The 25,153-nt window shown below is 42.8% G+C and overlaps 1 protein-coding gene across 4 annotated transcripts in view; it reads left to right on the top strand.

Moving 5' to 3' along the window:
* Positions 1-2,011: 2,011 nt before the first annotated feature.
* The window catches only part of NEMP2 (nuclear envelope integral membrane protein 2), a 59,918-nt gene continuing 36,776 nt past the window's right edge, over positions 2,012-25,153 (top strand). For 3 of the 4 annotated variants that reach the window (XR_009700486.1, XR_009700485.1, XM_061185826.1), the window contains exons 1-7: positions 2,012-2,301; positions 10,559-10,674; positions 14,895-15,126; positions 15,265-15,337; positions 16,792-16,885; positions 17,714-17,828; positions 19,476-19,701. Coding sequence is in view for 2 of the 4 variants with exons in the window: in XM_061185826.1 (XP_061041809.1) it covers positions 2,196-2,301; positions 10,559-10,674; positions 14,895-15,126; positions 15,265-15,337; positions 16,792-16,885; positions 17,714-17,828; positions 19,476-19,701 (962 nt within the window). In the remaining 2 variants the exon portion in view is untranslated. Of the gene's footprint in view, positions 2,302-10,558; positions 10,675-14,894; positions 15,127-15,264; positions 15,338-16,791; positions 16,886-17,713; positions 17,829-19,475; positions 19,702-22,877; positions 23,055-23,787; positions 24,933-25,153 lie in introns of those variants that run through there. The other variant, XM_061185810.1, reaches the window with a different exon arrangement.

The raw sequence follows: 25,153 nt of genomic DNA, 5'->3' as shown, positions 1-25,153 counted from the left end.
GTGGGGTGGGGCTGGTGGTGTGCTGAATTGGGCGATTGGGATTGACATGTATACACTGATGTGTATAAAATTGATGACTGATTCAAAAAAAAAAGAATAAAAAAATTAAATTAAAAAAACAAACAACAACAACAAAAAAAACAATAGACTGCACTAATCACAGATTGTTAATCCCATCTGCTCCTCGTGAGAAGGAAGCAGTGTTCCATGATGTGTCAAAGGACCTATGAGCCTTCCTAAATCTGACCACTCTCCTTATTCTGTCTTCTTCTATTTCTTTCTCCACGGTTCTTTGGTGTCTTTTTTCCCTTCTTCTCATTGCATTGTCACCACAAAGCTTATCTATTTTCATATGAGAGGTTTTCATATGAGAGAAAGGTTTGGGGAGGTTAGGTCAGATTTCATCATGGTCCCCCAATGACAAAATTATCACCTCCTAAGAGTCTGTTATCTCTGGAAAAAAATTTATTGCTATCCTATAAAAAGGAATGTGGTGTTTTGAGTTAGCTTCTTTACTAAGAAGCTAAAGATATTTATTAAGGGTATGCTACATGAATAGCACTTTAAATATTAATTTAATACACTACTTCCTGTCCTTTTATTCCTCTACCTGATACAGCTGTAGGAAAACACACTTGTCGTTCAAGAATATACCTATTAAAAAAAAAAAAAGAATATACCTGTTTCTTTTAGTCACGTTTCATAGTGCCACTCAAAATTAAACTAAATCAAAATGAATATGGTTAGGGAAAAAAAATGGGCAAGAGGCAAGTGGGGTCAGGGTCTCTGCTATTTCTCTGGAGACAGTTTGCAGGGTCAGGCAAGGTAGGAGTTCAAGTAATAACAGTTTATCTGTAAAAATCATCCTCCCCAGGAGTCCTTTACAAGGAGATTTCTGAACTTTCGAAAAGCCATATATGGGTGTGCACATGGCACCAGGGGTTTGAAGGCAGTTGGTTAAACCTAACTTTGAAGCCAGGGAAAGTCTAGTGAGTTCTACTCAGACCTTTGGGGAAAATGAGGCTAAGCTATTTTTAGAGGATGATTTCTGTTACAACTGGCTTCTCTGAAGTACCTTAGCAGAAGCCCAAAATTAGAAAAGAGGAAATGACCTTTTGTTCCACCGAGTGTTTAGTAGGAAATATTGAATCACGTTAATGGGTTTCCAAGGCCTGAGGAGGGTCTGGGCCTTAAAAAAACAAAAAAAAAGTACAGTATAATAGTGTTTAAGACTACAAGCTCTATACTCATTATCGATATTAAAACCACTCAAGATATTTTTCCAGTTTTATTGAGATACGATTGACATATAACACTGTATTTCTTTTAGGGGTACAACACAATGATTTGATATATGTATATATTGCACATATAATAAATTTATTTAACATCCGTTTCCTCACAGTTACACATTTTTTTTTAATGATGAGAACTTTTAAGATCAACTCTTAGCAATTTTCAAATATTCGTTACAGTACTGTTAACTTTAGTCACCATTACATCCCCAGAACTTATTTATCGTATAACTGGCAGAAGTTTGCACCTTTTGACCACCTTCACCCAGTTCCCCCACCTCCCCCCACCCTGGCAACCACCAACCTGTTCTCTACGTCTTTTTAAACACACACACACACACGCGCTAATTTTAAGGGATATATTGGTGAGGGAACGTTTTACATGCTCTTTATACTGAAATGTGAAAAGTCAATGCTATTTAAGCAACCAAATTGCCAATCTGTTATTGTTACAAACAAAAAGGAAAATGAGAAACAAAAAGGAAAAATAAACTGATTTTTATTTCTAAATAAGAAGGTTGCTGAAGGGACTTCGCCTTCCTGGGGTATGACTCTCAGAAGCTCTGACAACTGAGCCCTAAAGCCCCACAGTCACGGGTCAGGGCAGTTTTAGGTACAATTCACAGACGAAGGGTCTCCTCCTCCCCACACCCTCCAGGGTGAGACGGGGCGGAGCCCGGAGGACCCCGGAGGCGGGAGGGGCGGGACAGGGCGCGAGCGGGGCGGCGGCGGCGGCCGGATTCTTCCTCCGCCGGGGGCGGGACCTCCGCGTTCCCGCGAGCAGGCCGCACCGACCCCTGGTCTCCTTCTGGGCCCCGCGCCATTTCCGCTACTCTCGGCCAAGCGGGTCCCCCAGGGCTCGTCCCGCCCTGGGCAGCGCGGAGCTGACCCCCTGGCGGGATGCGGCCGCCCCCGGGGACGTGCTGGCTGCTCCTCTGGCTGCCGCCGCTGGCCGTGCTGCAGACGGGCGCGGTGCGCGGCGAGGAGAACGAGGCGGCGTTGTCAGGTAACCGCGGGCACGGGCGGCGGGCGCGCGCACGCTCCTCGGCTTCCCCGCTCCCTACCCCCCCTTCCTTGCCCCTTCCCCCAGTCTCGCCCGGCTCTCCGGTGATGGACCAAGCTCTCCTCTCCCCGGCGGCGGGGTGCGGGGAGTTGTTTCCCTGCCGGGCTTAAGGCTCCCTCCGCGGGCGCGGCCTCCCTTACCGCCTGCTTGGGCTTCCCTGGTCTCTGCTGGCACTTGGACACTGTAATTTTAGGATTAGAAGCAACTGCAGAGTTCATTCTGGCCCAGTTCCCTCGTTTTACAGAAGCAACCGAAGCCCAGAGAAGTTTTGATTAGCCCAAGGACACACAGATAGTCACTGTACAGATGATCCTAGTCTCCCGACTTTCAACACAGGGCATTTGTATACATCAACTTAGGTTGAAAATATTATTATTTATCTAGCTAAAACTTTGGACTCAAGACTAGAGAAGGTAAAAGCTTTGGCTTTAGAATTGGACTGAAATTCCTCTGCTCTTACTAGCTCTGTGACCTTGAGTGAGTCATGCTACTACTGGTCGCATGTAAAACACGGATAATAATATTTCGCAGGATTACTGTGATGTTTAACGTGTGCCTGGTACAAAGGAAACAAGAAACGGTAGCTGTTCATAGTGTTGTTATGGGCTGTCTGGAGTGGGGCAAGGCAGGAGTTCTAACTCCACAGCTGCTACTAATTTGCTATGAGCTTAACTTTTTCACTGTTTTCACTATTTTTAAAAGATTTCCTGGAATCACTGTCCACTAACTTCTCTTCATCTTATTGCCCCCCTTTGGTTGCAAGGGAGGCAACCAAGTGTGGGCTTTTAGCTGGGCATAGCTGCTCCCCTCCAATAAAATCAGGACTGTTTGTCTAAGGATAAAGGCAGTTATAAGATTGAGCTGGAGCTACCAACTCCTCTGTATCTTGCAGTGAGGTATGCCTTGAGGGACTCTTCTATACCAGTTTTCACTGAATGAACATTTGTTGAGTATTTACTATGTGCTAGGCAGTGTTAAAAGTGCTTTAACTGCATTATCTTATTTAATACTCGTAGTAGCCCTATGGGGTAGGTACCATTTATATACCCAGTTTACAAAAGAGGGAACAAAGGCTTGGTAGTAAGAGAGGTAACCAGTATATACTGATGAAAAAATAAATCACAGATCTGTCTAAGAAGGAGCGTTTCTGAGCATGGCAGCAGCCAGAAAATTGTAAGTAGCCTTGGACCAGCATCCATAACCTTGATTTCTCTAGTTTGGTCATTACATTCAGCCACCCACTTGCAGAATTACGTTGGTCCAGGCACGTAATCTTTATGGGCCATAGTTTTCTCATCAGTAAAGATGAAGATGTTCTATTACTGAATGTTCTCCAATAATTTCCTTACCTTTTATTTGCCTCAATGAACCCATTGTTTTTCAGGTTTTTATGCTACCAGATTTAGTGTTAACAATGTCAACTTCTTTATTTTGTTAATCAAATCATACATAAATGCTTCTGTTCTGCCTGAGACATGCAGGATGCCCACTGAGTTGATAAAATTCTAGTCCAGAGCTAAGAAAATGGCAACTTCTGTAGCCTTATAGCAACACTTGCCCTTCCAGATGGGCTTCACAACTGAGACTTTGAAGCATCCTGGATACTGTGGTGTGCCAGTGACACCTCTGGACTAGACTGGGTCTGAGACCCATTGCTGCTCTAAAAGTCTGCAGTTTTATGAGGAACCCTGAAATCAAACAGCTGGTACTTCCTTTTCAAAAAATAGGGCCCAACTATAATGTGCGAAGCTTGGATTAAATGATATTTCCTGTTCTAAATTTCTGTCTTCAGCACACACACACACCCTTCCATGGAATGGAGAACATCCAGACTGAAGCCAGCTTTCTGGTTCCCTATTTGGAGGAAGGTCAGAGGCAGTTGATACAGGACAGGCGGATAGTTGTCGGGCTGAGAGGAAGAGAAACTTGAAGACAAGAGTCACCCATAGTTTGTGAGGTCCCTAGAAACCATGAGATGTCCTGAGATGAAGTTCACGCCCAGGAATGAACCATAGCAATAGGCCATTTGAAACCACAGCTTTCAAATTCATCTATGGAGAAGAAAATCAATACTTGAAGTTAAAATCAAGCCTGAATGTGCATTAGCATGTGATAGCTGCAGTTCCATTCTCTATGCACATTCTTGGAGAAATGAAAATCAAGATTCATATTCAAGCCAGGTTAGAAGAACAACAACTGGGGTTAATAGAGAAGATCCTTTGTAACTTTGATACTACATGCTAATTACTTTGAATTTGAATTTACAAAATAATACCAAGAAAAATCCTTCCTCCCTTTGAACTCTCAGGAGTTAAGGTTTGTTGCTTTTTGTCTTAACTATTCTCCCTCCCTTTCCTTATCCCAAAAGAAAAGCAGTTACGTAGGCCAGATGGAGAAAGTGGCAGTCTAATAAGTGATTTTATTATTCAGTTATAATTTCATCTGAAGATATTTCTTCCCGTAAGGGCCCTGTAAGGTTAAATTTTCAGAAGGAACATTGCTGAAATATTTTTATGTTGGAGATTGTTTAAGATCTGCTAGATTAGAAGAGTGTATGTGCTTTTTATTTTTAGCGTATTCTATAAGTAGGTTTAAGTACTGCCTGCCCTTTTCTGAAGTTTTGACTGAATATTTTTACCTTAAAATAAAAGGTAATTTAGTTTATGACTAAACTCTTTAACTTAATTATATCTTTATACATTTAGGAAAACATAAACGACAACAGTAGTACAAAAGAGTAATTTTAAATTTAATTTATCAGTTAAAGCAAGTGATGTGCAGTTGTCTCTTTTTTTATATATGATATGTAGTCCTAATATTAGATTAATTGAATATATTCAAATTGAGTGGTATTTAAAATGAACTAAGGGATTTCACTGGTAAAGGTAACCCTGACTCAAATCCTTTGGTAATGTAAAGAATTGCACTTTGTCATAGCAGTTTGGGCACAACTGTCCAGAAATACACTGTTCTCCAGGAGTCAGGTTTATTGAAAGGTTCAAGAGGGCCTGCCGAGGACTGCAGGTAGTTAAGGAGGGCCGTGCTCGGTCCGTGGCCTTGCTGGGGTAGCCATAATAAGCATGGCATTCGGGGTTGGTCCTGCTTATACTCCTAAGTATTTGGGAAATGAGGCAGAGCTGGGATAGCCCACACTTGCAGACCCCTCTCCTGACCTGAATCAGGCTTGAGGAAGTGAATGCCTAGGTTATGGGAGCACCCTCTGGGGAGGAGACATATTTCAGCTCCAGGGGGAAGCAGTGGCTCTCCCTAGGCAGGTGTTGTTCTCGTCTGACCAAATGAATGATTATTATTACATTTTTATGAATCCCTAGAAATTCCCTTTTGTTTTCTGGATTGCCTTGTGAGGGGATGTTGTTGATATTGTGATACATTTGGATTTGCCCAGATCTGACACCAGGAGGTTCCAATCCTAGCTGAATGAACCAGCAAAGACTGAGACTGCATGAATAAAGGACGCCTGCAGACCTGCCAGCAGCTTCACAGCCCTCAGTGTCAGGGCTGGAACAGGTGATAGAGTTCAGCTAAGCAGTCAAGCTGGCTATAATTTCTGTTTCCTACCCGCAGGCAGAGATAGAGGAAGTAGAAGCTTAATAATGAAATGTCTCTAGAAGAAGATTACTGAAGGGAGAAGAGGCCTAGGAAAGACAACGTTTATAAACAATCTAAGATTAAAAGATCTGGCTCCCTCTAGGAAGGCAGTAGGCCAGCTGCGATAAGAATCTTGATTGTCCAAGTCACTGTCTTATGCTAGTTGCCCATGGCTTAAGATTCACATGAACTCCCTTGGAGCTAGGGTTGTGGTTTCTTGTGGCTGTGAGTTTCTAGTTCCTTAGATAATTAGGAATTCTTGTGTGGGTTGATTGAGGTGCGTTCACCTCAGGAGACAGGTGATAACAATGAGGGCAGCCAGAGGGCACCATGAAATGCTGACACCTTGTCTATAATGTCTCATGTATTGTGTGAATTCAACATCAGTTTCACCTCAAAAGCCAGAGGCCGCTCTGGAGAATTCCAGGGGAGATGCCGTTTGCAACATGCTTTTAGTAGTGTTTCTATAAGTATCAAGAATCAGGGCAACGTACCCCTATCTGTACTTTCCTTAATGTGGTTGAAGACCAAGGTGGAATCAGAGCAAGTTCTTTTCTTCTAACTGGGAGGTCTTTACACAGAGTACACTGATGTACCATACAGAGTACAACAAAAACACGCTTGCTTCCCTCTGCCCTCTTCTACCTGGTGAGGAGAAAGAAGAGGGTTCTCAGCCCAAGGGGTATTAAGGGTTACAGCCCTCCACCCTCTAGTTAAGGGTACATTGATGATGGGGTAGGGTAAGGAGGAGGCGTAGCCTGCAGGTTCTGTGGGTGGGATGACAATGGCACGGGCTGGACAGGTGTCCAGCATTAGGTTGCTTCAAGGGGAAGAGCAGAGTGCACCCCCTTTTACGGTGCTGGCACTGGCCAGCCTCTTATAAAGATTGGCCAGGCTTTCACTGGGTCGGCTGTGCACGCCCAAATAACCTACCAATCCTCTCGAATTACAACACACACATGAAAGACAAATATTTAAATGCTACGGATACATTAATGAACATGCCACGTCCCTGACTTCATGGAAAGAGAGTATAAACTAAAAAATACATATATAATATGAAGAGAATAAAGCAGAGTAAGAAGAAGGTGGGTGAAAGGGGTTGGAGTGTGCCATTTTAGACAGTGGGGTCAGAGAAGGCCTTCCTGAGAAGGTGAATTTTGAGCAAATACATACGTTATCTATCAGAAGGAGCAAGCTCTGCCGAGATCTGGGGAAAGCCGGTTGCAGGTGGAGGAAACAGCATGCAGGAAAGGTTGAGGCAGGGGCGGCTTGGCATCCTGAGGACAGGACGGGTGGTGTGGCCAGAGAGGCCAAGCAGGAGGAAAGGTCGGAGGTACCCAGGTCCTAGGAAAGGAGGGTGGGTTTTCTTACGGGTGTGATGAGAAGTCATTGGAGGGTTTTGAGCCGGTAAATGCTGTGCTCTGGTTGATGTTTCTAAAAGGTCCCTGTACTGATTAGAGAACAGGTTGTAGGGGAGCATCGTAGGGGCGATCCTGGAAGCAGACCAGCTAGAAGTCCCTTATAGTAACCCAAGTGCAAGAAGACTGCGGCCTGGACAGGAGAGAAGCATTTACTCCTAAATTCAAGCTATTGCACTCTACCCAAATTGCGTCATCTTGCTCTTATCTGAAGAGTTACAGACATCAAATGATTTAGGAGACAGTCTCAGGACCAAAATGGAAAAAAAAAAACTCACTGGAAGGCAGCGTTTGTTTGCAAAGCTCAGGCTCCAAAGAGTTTTTCCTCAGACCACTAACAAGAGGGTAGTTCGTGTACTTAGGGGAATTGACTCAGCCCTTGAAGTAGTGGAACGCTCTCTAGGAGAGGGGATGCACGGAGGGACCCTGGAAAGACCACAAGAAAAGCCCCTAGTGAGCACGCGTATGGTGTTAGGAATAACCCTGAAGAAAGAACGGGCTGCAGTTAACGTTCTCATGATGGTCTGGGCTGCTGGCGTCTGCAGACCATAGACCTCACGCTCTTCACCTGCCGCCACCCCCAGAGTGTGCTCCCTCCCCGACGATAGGTAGGAACCCCTCTTCCACTGGGGACTCCCAGCATAAGGTTCTCAACTCCAGCCGCCCGATTTCACCCTGTTCCTGCTTAGAGAGCCCACAGGGGACCGTGGAAGGCAGCACGTGGGATACCAGAAGGCGAGTCCGGAGCCGCCCCTGCTGCTCACTAGCTGAGGGCTTTTAACGTGCGTGGTGTGTTATCATCGCAGTCGCTCAGGCCCTTCCAGGATCCGCACTGCCTCCTTGGACTCGCGTCTTTCATACGGCCAGCTGCAGCCCCTTGGGGTCCTGGGAGGGCCCTGTCCCCTGTGCAGCCCGTGGCCAGGAGTCATTTGTGTCTCAGATACACCCAAGAAGGCTCCTCAGCATCTGTTGCTTTGTGTGTTGCTAACACTGTTCTGCATTCTCCTTTTTGCCCTTGTGTATAAACAGACCATGAAAGAATGCATTTTTAATTTTTGTAGCCTATATTTAAAAGAGAGCCTCTAGAGCTTCCTTCTCATGTCTTTTTGAGATCTGCCTCTTAACCTGGATTCTTATATTTGCATCTCAGACTCTCAAGCTCTGCAAATTTCTTGGTATATTTAAAAACATATGCATCACAATGTTAAGAGTAAAGATTAAATGGTTTCACAGTGGAGGGTACTGGATCCTCGTGTAACTTCCCTGCTTTGTGCAGCCACCTGAGAACCTTGACTTTTATGCAGTTGTATTTCCAGAGGTGATAGGCATTCACAGTGTCTGTTTCTTCACTTTTCTCCAGCTTAATGCTAAGGATGTTTCTAGGCAGGACCAGGACCTATCTGGGCTTACTTAGTGTTATTCCCTAAATGGATGTAATTGTCGACTTGTTATTACTGGTTACCCGATCCGTCCCCAACTTTGGTGTAGCAGGTTGTTCTAGCTTCATTTCAGGTTTTTCTGGAGAAATAGCTGATCACACTCTCCTTAGAGGAGCGGGGATTTGGGCATAAGGCCCGTTTCTCGATGTGCGCATAAACGTTCCCTGTTGGTGTTTCATATTTGACAGACGTAGTGGTGATACCCTATCCTGGGTCCAGAAGCATCTGTGACTTTTATCTCACTTCATTTTAAATTCAAATATAGCAGCAGCCTCAGAATAAAATGAACCCCATTACTTCATAATTTTCTTGTGGCATTTACTACATTTACCATCTGTAATGCAGCACCTGTCTTCTCTCTCTCTCTGTTACACTGTGTTATATTGTATTATATATTACATACTATATATAAAATATTTTTTGTGTATTACACAGAACACACCACATATGTATGTATTACATCTGTCTCCAGCCAAACTTCTCCTGTGCTACAGACCTATCCATCTTCACCTAGCCCCACCAACCAAGACTCAATACTTCTAAAATTGAACTCTTCCCCTTTTTTTGCTTCTTCTCTAGTATTCCTTATCCCACTCACCAGCACCATCAGGTCATTTCTGAATCTCTGAGTCTGTTGATTCCACTTCCTAGGTGCTCTTACATCTGTTCTTTCTCCTGCCTACTTAGTTTGTTTCTTGTTTAGACTGCTTCGGGAGCCTCCACAGTTCTTCTGCTTTCAGTCTTCTTCCCCTCTAACATTTTGCGTGGCTTGCAGAATGCTCTTTCTAAGACACGACTGTGTTCTCTGTTCCCACAGATCCATTCTCTGCCTTGCTCTCCCCTGCTCAGTTCCTGGAAGCTGGCCTCTGTGGGCTTCGTTGCCCTCTGGCTTCCGATTGGGTTTGGCAGATGAGAGGCACTGACGGGAGGGCAGGAGAGAGCTCCCCCTGAAGTTCTGGCAGGGTTTGCATTCCCTTAGACTGCTGTCCTTTTGGCTCCAGTAACAACGGGTCCTCCCTTTGCCTTTTCAGGCCTAGGGATGTTGAAGGCTTTCTGCTCTTGTTGGTGCCTGGGAACTTCACGGTTCCTTGTTGTTAATGCCTTAACCCTGCCTACATCTTCACTGAACTCTTCTCAGTTAAACCCTTTGGAATGTCAGCAGTGTCTTGCTGAGACTTTGACACTTACCTAAAATCCTTCAATGCTCTGCTTTCTGCGTGAAGTCCACACTCCTCAGTGTAATAGAAACCACCTAGCTCTCTAGCTGCAGGTGTTGAAATGTCCTGTGTATTCCCTACACTCCGTCCTCGTGAATGGTCGAAGCACTTCCATGATTTCCCTCATCTCCATGGTTCTGTACACATTTGTCACCCCACCCCCTGACTTCTGTCTCGTTGCCTCTGACTGTGCTTCAGTGCTCCACTCACGTTTCCTCCTTTCTGGGAAGCCTCCCTCAATCCTTGCCCTCTACTTCAAGATTGAAGAAGTGCCTATTCTCTGTGCTCTTACAGTCCCTCCATCTGTCATAAGAGTATTGGTACTGGACTGTAATCTTTTTGTCTGCCTCCTGCTAGATTGGAGAGACTGAAGGACTATAATTACCACGTAGAAGAATTTACTGGCCATAGACTATAAAAACAGCCGTCATTAACCCTGTGATTAAAAAAGAAAGAAGATAAGATTCTGGGCAATTACATATTTAGGATATATATTCTCTTTTCCGTTTCTCAGTTCCAAGATGTAAAGCTTTGAAGGAAATGGATTTAATTAAAACGTCTCAGTCAGACTGTTACTGCTACAATCAAAAATCCCAAGTGAAATGGAAGTATATATGGTCGACTGTGCAGGTAAGAGCCTACTTTCAAATTATGTCTTAGGAACAGGGAGTTAAAACGTACTATTTCAAGAGTAGAAGTAGCTTTTGTATGACATAGAGCTGTGTATCAATATGAAAGCTGCCTGGGGGATTACACACAGTAGTTCAGGGGGAGGGCTATGGGAGGGGACATTAACCTCCATACTCTTCATCAGCCCCTCTCCAACCACTCCAAGTAGATATACTATCTGAGTGCAGTGTGCTTGCTGTTCGGACATGGCTCAAGACAATACCCTGTCGCCTACTTTCCAAAGTAATTGCTATCTCAAACCCTTCTCTATAGAAATTCTGAAGTTATCTCTGATCCCAGGTATGGTCAAGATAGTAGTTACTCTTAATAGCCTAGCACTTTCCTTCCTTCAGCATTTAATGAATATTTATTAAGCACCTACTAAGTGCCAGGAATTATTCTAGGCTCTTAGGATCCATCAGTGAACAAAATAGATCCCCGCTCCTGTGATGTTTACACTCTTGGGAATGGGGGTAAGGGGTAGGGTGGGGTTAGCCATAAATGTAAAAGAGAAGAAAATTATAAAACTAGTAAGTGCTATAAAAAAAGAAAATGTAGAGTGAGATAAGTGGAATGAGGTGGGTGGAGGCAAGTTGCAGTATTAAAAAGAGTGGTCAGGGTCGTTCTCATTGAAAAGGTGACACATGAGTAAGATCTCAGTGATGTGAGTTACCCAACAGGGTATCTGAGGGAAGAACTAGGACATCATCATATCAATAGGCACTTGATGTTGCTTTGTACTGTTACTGATAATACACACCACGTTGGTCACTTGGTTAAGGTGTTATCTGTCAGTTTACAGTTTTACCACTGTAAAATAACTATTTTCACCTCTGTAATGAATGACTATTTTGAGGGGATAATTTGAGACTATGTATATATTCTATTCCTCATCAAACTTTCACCCCCTAGTTTTATTATCTGTTGATGATGCTTGCCTGAATCGATTATCATCACGATGTTTATCAAATGGTGATTTTCTAATTCCATTATCCTTCTACATTCATTGGCATTCTTCTATAAGGAAGAGTTTTACCTCCCCAGTTTATTTATATCCATATAGTTTCATGGATTGCCAATTCATTTGCTGGACTACAATTCCTTACTTTTATTATTTGTTTTGTTATTCAAATTGTCCTAGATTTGGCCAGTAGGAGCCCCTTCGAACTAGCTCTTATGTTCTTTAACTTGTGCCTATCATTATTTGAGCACTTCTTTACCTTCTGGCAAACAAGAGGTTCCCAAGCTTACCCTGTAATTTCTTAGACGCAGCTCTGGAGTCATACATTTTTCCAGGGAGCATTCAGTGTCAGGTGTATTCATTACTACTGGATATCATTATCATATGTGTATATACACACCCACACTCCTATACACATGGCTGTTTCTTCCTTCCTTTCTTTCTTCTTTCTTCCTGTCTATTTGTCTTCAAAAACCATGAATTCTGATCTCTCCAGCACCACTGGGTTCACTCTAGTCTTTCTCCTTTCTGTATCTATAACTCTCTTCTCTGAATGTGAGAAACCTGGTTCCCATTATCGTCAATATATTGATTTATTTGCCTAATCCTAGAGTAATTTCAGAGTTGCTAAGCCATACCGTTGTGAAAAACAAACCTAGTAACAAGAGCTCAGTATTTGTTTACAGTGTGTTTTATCTTTAGTTTGAGGGGTCACAGTCTAAATACTGTGCTCAAAAGTTACTTGGGTTAATTCATTCCCACCCATCCCCCTTCAATATGGTTATATTATTCATCTGAAATACACTTGTTTTTATTTGTTTCCATGTCAGAGTTTTTCCTCATCCTGGTTGATTTTATTATCATTATTTTTTAGTATGTACAATATTAATATGGCTCAAAAGTCAAAACTACACAAAGGTGTTCTCAGAGAAGTGTCACTCCCCTTCATCCCTTCCCACCCAACCCATGTAGGTAATCAATCTTGTTAGTTTCTGGTATATCTTTCCTGTGTTTCTTTTTACAAAAGTAAGTGGTGATGCATATTTATAGATGGTGCTTAAAGCCATGGGACTAAGGAGTGAGTTTAGACAGAGAAGAGGAGAGGACCAGCGACTGAGCCTGGGTCAGTCAGATAGTAAGAGGTCTGGGAGGAGGAAGGGGCCAGCAGAGGAGAGAGAGAAGGGGCAACAAGCGAAGGAGGTGCCCAGGGAGCCCCAGGAAGTGCGACAGGGAGGAGGGAGTGATCAGCAGCGCCAGACTCTGTTGACGGATCAGATAGAATGACTGGCAATGAGTTGACCACTCGGTTTAGCAACATGGAGGCCACTGATGACCTTGTCAAGGGCAGCCTGTTGGAAATGAAAGCCTGACTGAAGTGGCTAAAGAGAGAAACGGGGGAGAGGAACTGGAGGCTGCAGGTATTGGCAACTTTTAAAAAGAATTTTATTGCAGTGGGAAGCGAGGAAAGGGGGTGATAGCTGAAGGGGAAAATGGAGTCAATAAAAGGGTTTTGTGTGTTTTTCTTTAAGTGGGAAAAATGCCAGCATGTTTGTAAGCTGATAGGAATGGTCTGGTAGAGCAGGAAGCAGTACTGGTGGGATGTCCTTGAGTAGCAAAGGGGGATCGGATCCAGTGCACAGGTTGGGGGCTTGCCTTTAGAATGGAGCATGTAAATCTCCTCTGTGGCAGAAATTTCCTCCGGAAATGCACAGGCCAGAAGCAGAGCATGTGCCTGCAGATGCTGACAGGTGGGTGGATATGGGGATAAGAGCCCTCCCGGTTCTCTTCCGATTTCTTCCGTTCTCTGTGAAGTAGGAAGGTTCACCAGCCAGAAGTGAGGGAGGGAGGGGTTGTTGGGGTATTGAGGAAGGAGAAGCCGTGAGGTCATCGTTGAAGAGAGTGGACGAGCGACTGGATAGGAACGTGTGGTATGATTGCCGGCAGCCTTCCGGTCCTACTTCAGCTTCACAGTCAAGGGTTTGAAGTGAGAGCACTGCGAGTTTCTCCAGCATGATCGGTGGTGCAGATGCAAAAGTGGAATAGGTGGAGGGTTGGATTTTGCAAGTGAGTGTGACAAAGCACGAGGGGTACAAACAAGTTAAGGGTGCATATAAGGGAATGCTTTATAATGATTGATCATGGAACTTGCTGGAAAAGAAGGGGCTGAGGACATCAAGGGTGAGGAGCAGAGGAAAGGTGCTTGCTCCCTGCTGGGGTTAATGCTTGCTGGGGTCGGGGTGTTAAGGGGGGCACGCTGGAAAGATAGGAGGTGGTGGTCAGCTAGTGGGGTGCATTTCATGCAGCCTGTATTGGGGGCTGCAGTTTGGGACTGACAAGATCAGGGTGTGGCCGCAGGCATGATTAGCTGAGGTGAGTGGAGCATAAGAGGGGAGGAGTTCAAGGAACCAAGAGGACAGGATATTGGAAGGAGTTTTGTGTGTATCTTGTGTATATTTAATCCCAGAGACATATGACAGGAAGTAGAATTGGAGAGAGAGCAACAGAGAGCCAGGAGCTAAAATCCAAGAGAATCGGGGCGTAGGTAGACAGATAGTGGGTGATTTCACCTGATGCCTGAGATTCGGAGCTGGTGCTCTCTCTCCCCTTTTCAGGCTTGCCCTATCCTTGGACAAAGAAGAGAAACAGAGAGGGACAAAGGCAGCAGCGGAGTTGTCCTTTAATGATCCCTGGGCTGTCATCATCTGCTTAGTATTGTAGTTGGTTCTTTGCTGTGAGACTTGAGTAGGACCTGGGGTTGGGTTCTGATCCTTCTTCAGCGACCATGGTGAGAGAAGCCTGAATCACATATGCTCAGCTGATCTGTAAGATAGAAATGCTTTTTCTCAATCACAGTAGAAGTGGTAGATATATAAACTCTATTCTCATTAGGTTTATAACCAAATAGTTTGCTACCTATTATTTTCTGTCTCATCCATTTTCACATGTCCCTTGGCCACAGTAACCTGCTGGAAGAGGGAATTCCATCATCCACAACTCAGGGGAAGAAACATCCACTTTAAAAAGTGTCTGTGCTCCAGTGTGTGTTGACTAAACACAGATCTCTGGGTCTGTCCCTGGGATCCGAACATTGCCAAGTACCTCTGAGTGTTCTTTACTCAACCAGTCTTGGGCTCTCTTTACTCCTTTTCTCATGATTTTAAGAAGCTTATAAGAAGTTTTAACTTCTGTGTTTGTGAATTTGTTTGTTCTTGTTTTGTAGGTGAAAATTACCAGTTCAGGCCTGCTCAGTATCGTATATATCACAGAAAGATATAATTGCCAGTATCCAGAAACCATTCTATCTATTATCAAATGTGTGATTCATAACTTTTGGACACCAAAGGAGTCTAATGATATAACCATAACCATCAATCCATATGGGGAGACTGTGTGCTTCTCTGTGAAGCCTGCCAGGAAGATATTTATCTATACAGTAAGCGTGAATCGAAACAGTAAGTCTGTTTGTATTATACTTGATTTCTGGAATCAGTTTTTCTGGAGTGACATTTCAGTAAATTGACTTTTTTTCACTAACACTACATTGACACAAAATCTTTGTTTGTTGTATGTCTGTGTCTTTTTTGCTCCAGTTGTGGATTTCAAACTCTTCCTTGTGTTTATGGCGGGCATTTTCCTCTTCTTTTATGCAAAGACCTTGAGTCAGTAAGTATTCATTTTTACTTTCTTAAATTTGTGAATCAAAAAGAGTAGGACATTTTTGACCCTGTGCTGAATATTTCCACACTAGTTTGTAGGTCTTGCTTTAGATTTTGCAAACAATTGGTCTGAAGACAGTGTTTGAAAGGTTTTAAAACCGGTAACATTTGTTTGTATAGTATGATATGTACTGGTTACAGAGTACTTTCACATGCATTATTTTGTATTACGTATCAATATACTTTTTTTTAATAGATTTTATTTTAATTAATTAATTTATTTTTTGGCTGTGTTGGGTCTTTTGTTGCTGTGCGCGGGCCTTCTCTAGTTGCAGCGAGCGGGGGCTACTCTTCGTTGCGGTGCTAGGGCTTCTCATTGCGGTGGCTTCTCTTGTTGCGGAGCACAGGCTCCAGGCGGGCAGGCTTCAGTAGTTGAGGCACACGGGCTTCGGTAGTTATGGCTCACGGGCTCTAGAGCGCAGGCTCAGTAGTTGTGGTGCACGGGCTTAGTTGCTCCGCGGCATGTGGGATCTTCCCAGACCAGGGCTCGAACCCGTGTGCCCTGCATTGGCAGGCGGATTCTTAACCACTGTACCACCAGGGAAGCCCCTATACAATATTTTAATCGATTTGATTCTCTTAACAACTATGTGAGCTCTGGATTATTGTTCTCATTTTATAAGTGAGAAAACCAACATCCGTCATTACATGAGTAGTCTTGCCAGGGCTGAAATTTGTACTCAGGTTTTCTGATGCTGGCTGCCTTCCTCTCTCTTACATTTGCACCACCTCCTAGATTTGTGGCTCTGATACAGAAGGTTGAATTTAACATATTTTCCTGATACTTTTTTTCTTATAACTTCTCTCATGAAAAAGGAATTCCAATAATATTTTACTTCTTAACTTGCTATTCTGGCCATTGTTTATTTTCAAGTTTTTCCTTATGGCTTAAGAGAGTGTGTTTCATGTTCTCCATGGTCTTAATAAATTGGATGTTGCTTACATAGCCTGAAGAGTAGAGCTTGGACTCAGAGGAGCTGGGCTGCAGGCCTGAATCCTCCAACTGGCAGATACTGACCTGGGAAAGCCTTTAATTTCTTGGCGCCTTAGTTTCCTCCCATGTAAAATTTAGACATGGATAGCTGTTTCACAGGACTGTTGTGAGAGCATGTTAAGCTCTCAGACAAGTGCCTGCTATGTGATAGGTGCTCCAATAATTATTATTGGACCAGATTCTAAACATAGAAGATAACTCAGACATTCTGTTTCGAGTTAGTGGCAAGCTATTTACCATAAATTTCAAGTAGAGATTTCACTTTTTAAGGGTATAGGATGTAATTAAAGCTGCCATCTGAGTTTTTCTTCTTAGTAATCTTTATGACTACTGTCAAGTTAAACATGTTTCTAATACTGAAAGAGCGACTTGGCATTTAAATGGCTTTTATCTGCTTGTCTTGACAGGAGCCCTGTTTTCTTTTACTCTTCGGGGACTATGCTAGGTATTCTAATGACATTAGTCTTCGTCCTGTTGCTGGTGAAAAAGTTCATTCCTAAGGTAGGTATACCATGTACAAATGAATAAAAAAATGGAAATCATGATCTCATAAACATGAAAAATTGATTAAAATTAATTCATGTTTATTATGAAAGTTCCTAATTCAAACCGTATTTCTGCATTGTATAAACTGGCTTAAATTGTATTTTTTCCAAGAGATTCCATTTTTATTTATTACTATGTGTAGGCTTAAGTATTAAGTTTTGGCGATACTTTTTTTGAGACCCTTTTATTTTCTAGATAATACGTTTTTCTTATGAGTGATGGGGGCTTATTCTATGCTGAGTGCAAATTTCTCTTGGCTTAGCTGAGGAATGTCATGATGCTGAACCATTGGGGCCTTGAATAACAGCATTGCTACATCTGGGGATTTCTTCATCATTATTAGTTCCCCCAAAACACCTTCAATAAAAGAATGCCCCGCACTTAGTTGCGGATACATATATATTAGTTCATGATGCTCATGTTGTAGTTACTCTGATGAAAGCTTGCAACACCAGCATTATTTTGAGATAAATTTATTCTTTAGAACAGTGCTTCTCCAACTGTAATGTACATGCAAGTCACCCGGGGGTCCTGTTGAAACGCAGACTCTGATTCAGGAGTCTCAGCGGGCCTGAGAGTCTGCATCCCAGCAAGCTCCCAGGTGACATCGAAGCTGCTGGTGCGTGGATCAGACCTTTAACAAGACTCGAGAAGAGTGCCTTGAGTTGACTTCAGTGCAGTTTGATATAGAAGTTTTGAATACAAAGGGTTTATTTGTTTATTTCTATTTTTATGAGAGTGAATGAACCAAAAACTGTGTCATTTATTTTCTTCCACACACAGTATAGCACCTTTTGGGCTCTAATGGTTGGTTGTTGGTTTGCTTCAGTTTATGTTGTGTGGCAACTGATGGAAGATCTGAAGTGGCTGTGGTGTGAAAACAGAATATATATATTAGGTAGGTAAAGCTTTAAAAAATATGGTCTATTATTGGTAAAGCTGAGAAGTACAGCCAGAGGCCTTCTTTTGACCTACGTTTCTCTCCAGCATCCAAATTTTCATTTTGAACTAAGGAGAAGAACTGTTAAAAATAATATTTTATTTTATTCCCATGGTTGGTGATTTCAGTTCACTAGTTCTCATTTTAGACTATTTCTGTATGACATCCTTCTTAGTTTTCTATACTAATGATCAAAAGAGCAAAAAAGCATTTGCCCTTTTTGACTGCATGTGCCTTTGAGTTGTGGTTACGCTCTAACCACATCTAAATTGTAATGAAAAAACTTCTCTAAAATGTGGCTCTTTATTTCTTTTTCTTAATTTATTCAGTATGAAAGGTGAGAAATCCTAAATATAAATGACTAATGAAAACTTGACTTTTCAGAAACAGAGACATTTATTCTTCTTGTTTGATGTTATTTTAAAAAACAAACAAAAAAGAAAAACCCAACTTTTTAAAGTGTTTTATTTGGGAAATTATAGAAGATGGGAGAATCAATTTTCTCCTAACCTCTTAGTGCCAAATTTCTCCCATAAGTCCACCCACCCAGAACAAAAGCAATCAATTCTTTGTTTCACTTGAAGGTTTTATGTTTTTAGCCCATTTTTCTTTTTACGCTAAAGTATTTTCAAAGTTAATTATTGCTATTATGGTGTGTTTCCTTAAATACTTCACTAAGCATCTCTACAAGGCAAGAGCATTTTCCTCTATAGTTAAGTAACTATTAAATCTAAAAAAATGAATAGTTACATAAAATCATCTATTATCCAGGCCATGTTCAAATTTCCTAAACATCCTTGATGCTTGTTTTGTATAAGGTAGGATATAGTCCAGAATCACATTTTGCATCTATTGTGTCCTGTCAGTCTCTTTTAATCCATAACAGGTTTTGGGGTTTTTTTTTTTTCCATCACAATGATATGCTGAAGAGACCAAGTTGTCCTATAGAATGTCCCACTTTCTGGATTTCTCTGATTATTCCTTTGTAGTATAATTTAATTTGTTTCTCTCTCCCCTGTATTTTTTATAAGCTGGAAATTAGATCTTGAGGCTTGCTTACATACAAATGAAACACTTGGCAAAATACGTAAGAGGCAATGTGCACGTGACATTGGATCACAACAGGAGACACCACAGAATATCTCACCGTCCCTCTTTTGGTAATACAGAAACTGAGCACTGGATTACGAGGGTGACAGCCTGATCCCTCCACTGTAAAATTATATTTTCATTTAGTGACTAGAAAATAAGAATTAGGAATAGCTTTTGTAGCAGACTGTGACATACACTGAGGCTTATTCCTGACCAAAGCAACTGTGATCACATTTGCCCTCTAGGACTCTGGACCAGAAAATAGGGATACTTACCTATTAATATTATAATAATTTATTATTATACATCCTTAATTATTACAAAAGTCAGCCTAATATCTCACATGGAGGGAATAACTAGCCCTAAATGCATTTTTCAACTTCATTGGAAAAAGAAAACAAAAATGAAGGTTTTCTGATATGTTCTTAGCTCTAAGTCATGGCTCTGCCGGTTTTTCTTCCCATAACTTTTCAGTTCAGCGTTACATTATGTTACATTCTTCTGCTTTTACAGGCTACGTCTTGGTAGTTGGGTGTGTCAGCTTTACCGTTTGTTACAAGCATGGGCCCCTCGTGGAGGAGAGGAGCAGGACCCTCCTGGCGTGGACGCTGCAGCTCCTCTCCCTGCTCCTGGTCTACGCTGGCGTGGCCATTCCTCAGGTCGCCTGTGCGGTGATGCTCCTCGTCCTGTCATCCAAGGTCCTGCACTACCCACTGCGAGCACTCGCTTACGTGAGATGGTGCGTATCTTTTTTTAATTTTTCCATCATAAATTTGACATTTTGAGCTCTGGTTTTATTTATTTTGGGGGGGGAATTTTTTGGATGCATCATAGTTAATCTCACAATTAACTCCACTTCATCTGGATATTTCCCTCTGAGAGGGGGACAGTTAGAGAACGTAATAAGCATCTGATCCCATCTCCATTGCTAGTCGTCGTTCATCTGTCAGAGGTGCACCACCGATCACTAGGTACTGACAGCTCACCCAGAATTCACTAAAATCAGTGGCAAAGTTACTTGGGCTCGGGGTCGCCTATAATTTCTACTTTCATTCTACGTTTCCTTTTCTTAGGGCCCAGGACTGCTTTAGAGGTAATTGTGCATATGAGATAAGAGTTAGGGAACAGAAATGAATCACAAATGATTGAAAGTTACGATTTATATAATTCGGACTTTCTTTTTTCTTAAGTTTTAAGATAAGGCTTAAGCCTTTGGAAAGGACAGAAAGAAAGATGAGACAGCTTCTGTTGTCACGGCTTTATGATGTCCTCAGTCATGGAGTCTGAGCGCCTGTGTTTGTGTCAGGTGCACAGGTGAAGGAGATGGTCCCCACCCTCGAGGTGCACTTGTTGACGCGTAGGCATGTGTTTCTACAGCTCTGAAGTGTTAAAGTAGGCCTGCACAGGAACTGTGGTGTGTAGAAAAAGTTCAGGAAGGTTCCTGGAGGAGGTCAGTGGGCTGAATTTTAATGAATCAAAACAGCCAGATGAATAAATGTAGGAAGGGCCTTCCTGACGGGGAGAAAGCCCAGTTTGGTACCATCGCAGGGCCGGCGAGCGAGGTGGGTGTCGGCCAGGTCATGGAGGCATCGCAGGCCCTGCTGGAGAATCTGATCTGATCCTGTAACGCGGCGGAGGCAGCTGGCCGTTACGCATCTTCGTCAGTGCTCTCTGACTACTGCCTCGACAGGGTTAGAAATCAAATGCCTGGGGCCCAGAAGGTACTGAAGGAATGAGTCCGAGCAGAGGGAAGGCAGTGGTGAGGACTGTGTGAAACTCTACAACGTTGCCTCCTTGAAAGGGGGTCAGTTGCCATTCGGCCTGAGCTGACTGTTGCCATGTGGGAATATGGGCCTCGCCTGGCCGGCTCTTCTGGGTTTCTAGAAAAGCTGGGAATGTGGATTAGAATGTAAATTCTGACACAATGTTTAAATGTTGGCAACTAATCTGAAAATAAAAATACATTCAACAAGCAAAAATCAAAGCAGAGACCGTGACCATGCCTCGGGCAGTAGGAGGGGCCCATCTGTCTTCTGGCACAGAGGGTGGAGGTTAAGGGGAGGTTCTGGGGCAGGAGACCAGTCACCAGACATCACAGCAATCCACGCAAGAGGCGATGAGGGCCTGGAGTAGGGCAGTGAGATCAAGGCAGGAAGAGGGAGTTAATAAATATTTACAAGGTAAACTTGGCTGTGAGGAAGGAGACTCTGTGGTAACTGGTAGTTTCTGGATCTGATGACTGCATGTGTGGTGACGTCACAGGGTTAAAATGCACCAGCGACAGGGCAGGGCCCCTCTGCAGAGGGTGCTGGGGAGACTGAAAGGCAGCAGGGTCGGGGGACTGATGCTGACTGCTTCCCCCTGCCCTGTCTCAGAGGTAGACAGTGACTGGGGGTCTCAGAGGTCCCTCTGCCAGGAGGACAGTGGCCGCTACACATCCTTCAGACCTCTGGTCCTTTGCCAGGCTTGTGGCCCGAGGAGCCCAAGAGAGAATTCCTTCCACTTTCCCTTTAAACATCCACTGCCCTGCCAAGAGCAAAGTGTGTTCTGTCACCTGCACGGTGATCCTTTAATGCATTTGCTGTGCGTTCTGTTAACACAAACGTAATGATCAAAATGTATTGTAACTTCCTCAACTTTTCATCTTGCTAGTGAGTAATTATGTGAAACATTAGGGGATAAAACAGGAACTTATAGGTTAAATAATAAACCAGAGGAAATACTTCGATGTGTATAGTACTTTCTAGTTTGCAAAGAGCTGTTTGAATATATTTTAATAATATATGGTAGCTATTCTTTTGATTATCTTTGTTGAACACTTATTATAGACCACTCACTGTGCTAAGCACTTGACACAAAATAATGTATTTCATCTGTACAGTGACCTCCTTGTTGCTTTCATTTTTTTCCATGTGAGCAAGGTGAGGCTCAGAACTGTGAAGGAATTGCCCCAGTTCACACAGTGGGTAAAGCTCAAAGTCAGGACTGTGTCCCAGGCTTCTCCTCAGAGCCCAGGAGTTTTCCTCTAGGGAGACAGTCTAGGTATTCAGAAAAGGAGAAGGAAATAATGTCAGTGGTTCCCTAATTCAGCTCATCAACCACCAGACAATCAATAAAAGTTTAAAGATTTTTCAAGTCCCAAACCTCAAGAAAATGTATGTTTAAAACACCTCCTGGTAATTCTGATGCTCATTTATATTTGGGAATCTCTGGTTGAATTAAATTTTAAACCACCTAAAAACATTTTTTTAAACTCATTGGTAAGTATAACATATATGTTAAAACCTTTTCATCATTACCATTTTTATGAGATTCTTCCCTTTAGGACTTTTTTGGTTGGAAAAAAATTCCAGTCATGAGCCCCTCAGCATGTAGCAGTGGAAGAATTATTATAAATGACTGTGTATACACGACCCTTGTACAGTGTTTACTTCCTCTAAGATTAGTCAGAATCCCCACCACGAGGTGGAGGCGATATTCCACAAATCTTCCTGGCTTCTCTGTTCAGACTAAGTGGCAAGTGATTCTGCTAGGTCTCCATAAAAGGACATCTCAGAGGCTTGCTGCTAAGAAAATCAGCAGGGCAAGCATAAAGAAGCCAGACTTGTCTGATTGTCTGATTTGAAATCACTGAGGAAGAAAAATGCAATCAACATCTCTATCAGAAATTGATCCTCAAACGCCGTAGGACATTATTTCAGATGGTCCAGGAAGAGGGGAAATGTACTGTTAGGCCCAAACTACACGTTCTGTAAACCTCCGTCATGATAACAATAGTAAAGTATAGTGTGATATAGAGGAAGTTAAGAATTATTACCATTACTGTCAAAGAAATGTATTTTTATAAATCTTAAGGGTTGAATTGAGCAACCAAATATGGCCAGGAATCTAGCAACCAAATGCAGCCTGTTTTAGGAAAATGAAGAAATGGTTTACATCAGAAAAGCTGGTGGTCAAGTTTCTTACTGAAGACGAGTACAGGGAACAAGCCGATGCTGCGACGACCCGCGCCCTGGAGGACCTGCGCCAGGCCTGCTGCAGCCCCGGCTTCCCGTCCTGGCTGGCCGTCTCCAGGCTCCGGGCGCCTAAAACGTAAGCCCCGCTCCACTGTCCGCAACACAGCTTGGGTTGGAGTTACCGTGAAAATAACATGATGGTTTGGATCAGATACTTCAGGCTAGAAACAGACAACTTCCCTGGGTAGCAAATGACATGGAAGCTGTCAGAGTCGCTTTTGTTTCAGTGCTCTGCCTCGCCCCGTGGAACTGCCAGTGTCAGAATAAATGTTGATCAGATGTGTTTCATAGGGAAGGCCATAAAGATAACTCATAGGAGAAGGGAGACGGAATGGGATGTGTCACCTGCTTCTCTTCCTACGGGGGAGAGGAAAAGTCATTTGTAAAGATCACCAAGAAAGACATCTCTGCCCCAGCATCTTTTCCCTACTGCTTTCCCTTGTTCCTAGCTTTATCCAAACCACAGGGCCCTCAAATTAAAGATTGAAGGGGGAAAGTCTTGACACTAAAATAATGAATAAATAATACGTTTAATAAGAAAGAGAGAAAGAAGGGATTAGAAAGCAGGAATGGGTATATTTGGCAGCATTAGGTGCTCCTAAGTCTGCCTACTTCTCGATCCTTTCCCTGAACGTCTAGAGAAGGGCCACATAAGCCATTCCTGTTTTTACACCCACTGTGCAAATGCCATCCTCTATTGATGCAAAGTCAAATTTAATTAAAGGGGATAAGTAGCCAGGGAACATGTTATCTTCCAAATAAACCTCTCTGTGATAACATTAACTTTATTTAAAACAAATACTTACTAGGTTTGCAGACTTTGTTCTTGGAGGAAGCCACTTGTCGCCTGAAGAAATTAGGCTGCATGAAGAACAATATGGCCTTGCGGGTGCCTTCTTGGAAGAGCAGCTCTTTAACCTGAGGACTCCTGACAGTCTACCTGCACACTGACTTCATTCTGGACAAGGAAGTGGGGAAGGACAGGGATCCTATTAAAGGTGGGCAGAACTGTGCCGGGGAACAGTGGCAAAAGCATTCACGATGGAGAAAAGTCACACTGGAAAGGAAAACTAAACTGTATTGAAGATAACTGATCCTTCTTGGACAGTTCTGTGTATTGTACTGTAGGTGGCCACCACGATTCTGTGACAGTCATTACCACTATCCTTGAATGAAGACTTTCATTAGGAACAAAGGGATCATGTTGATCTTCAAGGGGCCAATTAATGTGAATAGGTGCCTTGTCAACTGCAGGGCATTAAATCCTCTCTTAATCCCCAGAACCTGTGTCAAAAGACTCTGCATTGCTCTTCCTGCGTGTTATCAGTGTAAGTGCTGGAAGAGACCTGAGATACACTGGACCAGTATCTTCCAAAGTGTAGTCCACAGGATGCTAACAAGTGTTAGTAGGTAAAGGAATCCTGAGGTCAACTAAGATGGATGCATGATTAAACAAATGTACTGCAGGACTTCTCAGAGCCTTTAATAATGCTAATGCACATTGTGAACCTCCTAAAGAGGAGAAATTGTGTGCAGCATTCTCCAACTTAATTTGACAACAGAACCCTTTTTCATGAGATTAATATTCCTTGGAACACATGTTTGGAAAACGCTGACGGTGGAGGAATGGAGGTTTCAGAAGGTTAAATAACTTGTCCAAGACCACAGGGCTTTTTAGAGGCAGCCCTGGGACTAGAACTCCAGCCCTACTGTTTCCAATGACTCAGGTAGAAGAAGAGACTTTTAGAAATGAGGCGCCATCTCGCCACAGCCTTGGGTCTCACAGTATTGGTGTGAGGGGCCATTTCTCCACAGCCATCTCTCCACAGCCTTGGGTCTCACAATATTCATGACTTAGTTTTTATTTTTTAATAATAGCCAACTAACTGTTTGATAACTGTGATAAAGAGAAACATTTCCTAAGGTTATATTTTAAAGTTTTAATAAGACTTTTATAGACATATATAAAGATTAGAATTTAGAATTACTTTTTACATTTTTTTGTTGAAATTGAAGGCATTTAACCTCAAGTCGACTGGCCTATTTTATTTTATTTTATTTTATTTTATTTTTACTCCTTAAATTCAGGTCTCAATAGTGTTCACACCTGAATTTCTACAACAGTTCTTTTTTTTTTTTTTTTTGGCTGCATTGGGTCTTTCATTGCTACACGCG

The sequence above is a fragment of the Eubalaena glacialis genome, chromosome 1, assembly GCF_028564815.1.
Source record: "Eubalaena glacialis isolate mEubGla1 chromosome 1, mEubGla1.1.hap2.+ XY, whole genome shotgun sequence".
Lineage (NCBI taxonomy): Eukaryota > Metazoa > Chordata > Mammalia > Artiodactyla > Balaenidae > Eubalaena > Eubalaena glacialis.
Note: the sequence above shows the minus strand (reverse complement) of the source record. Positions and strands in the feature narration are given on the sequence as shown.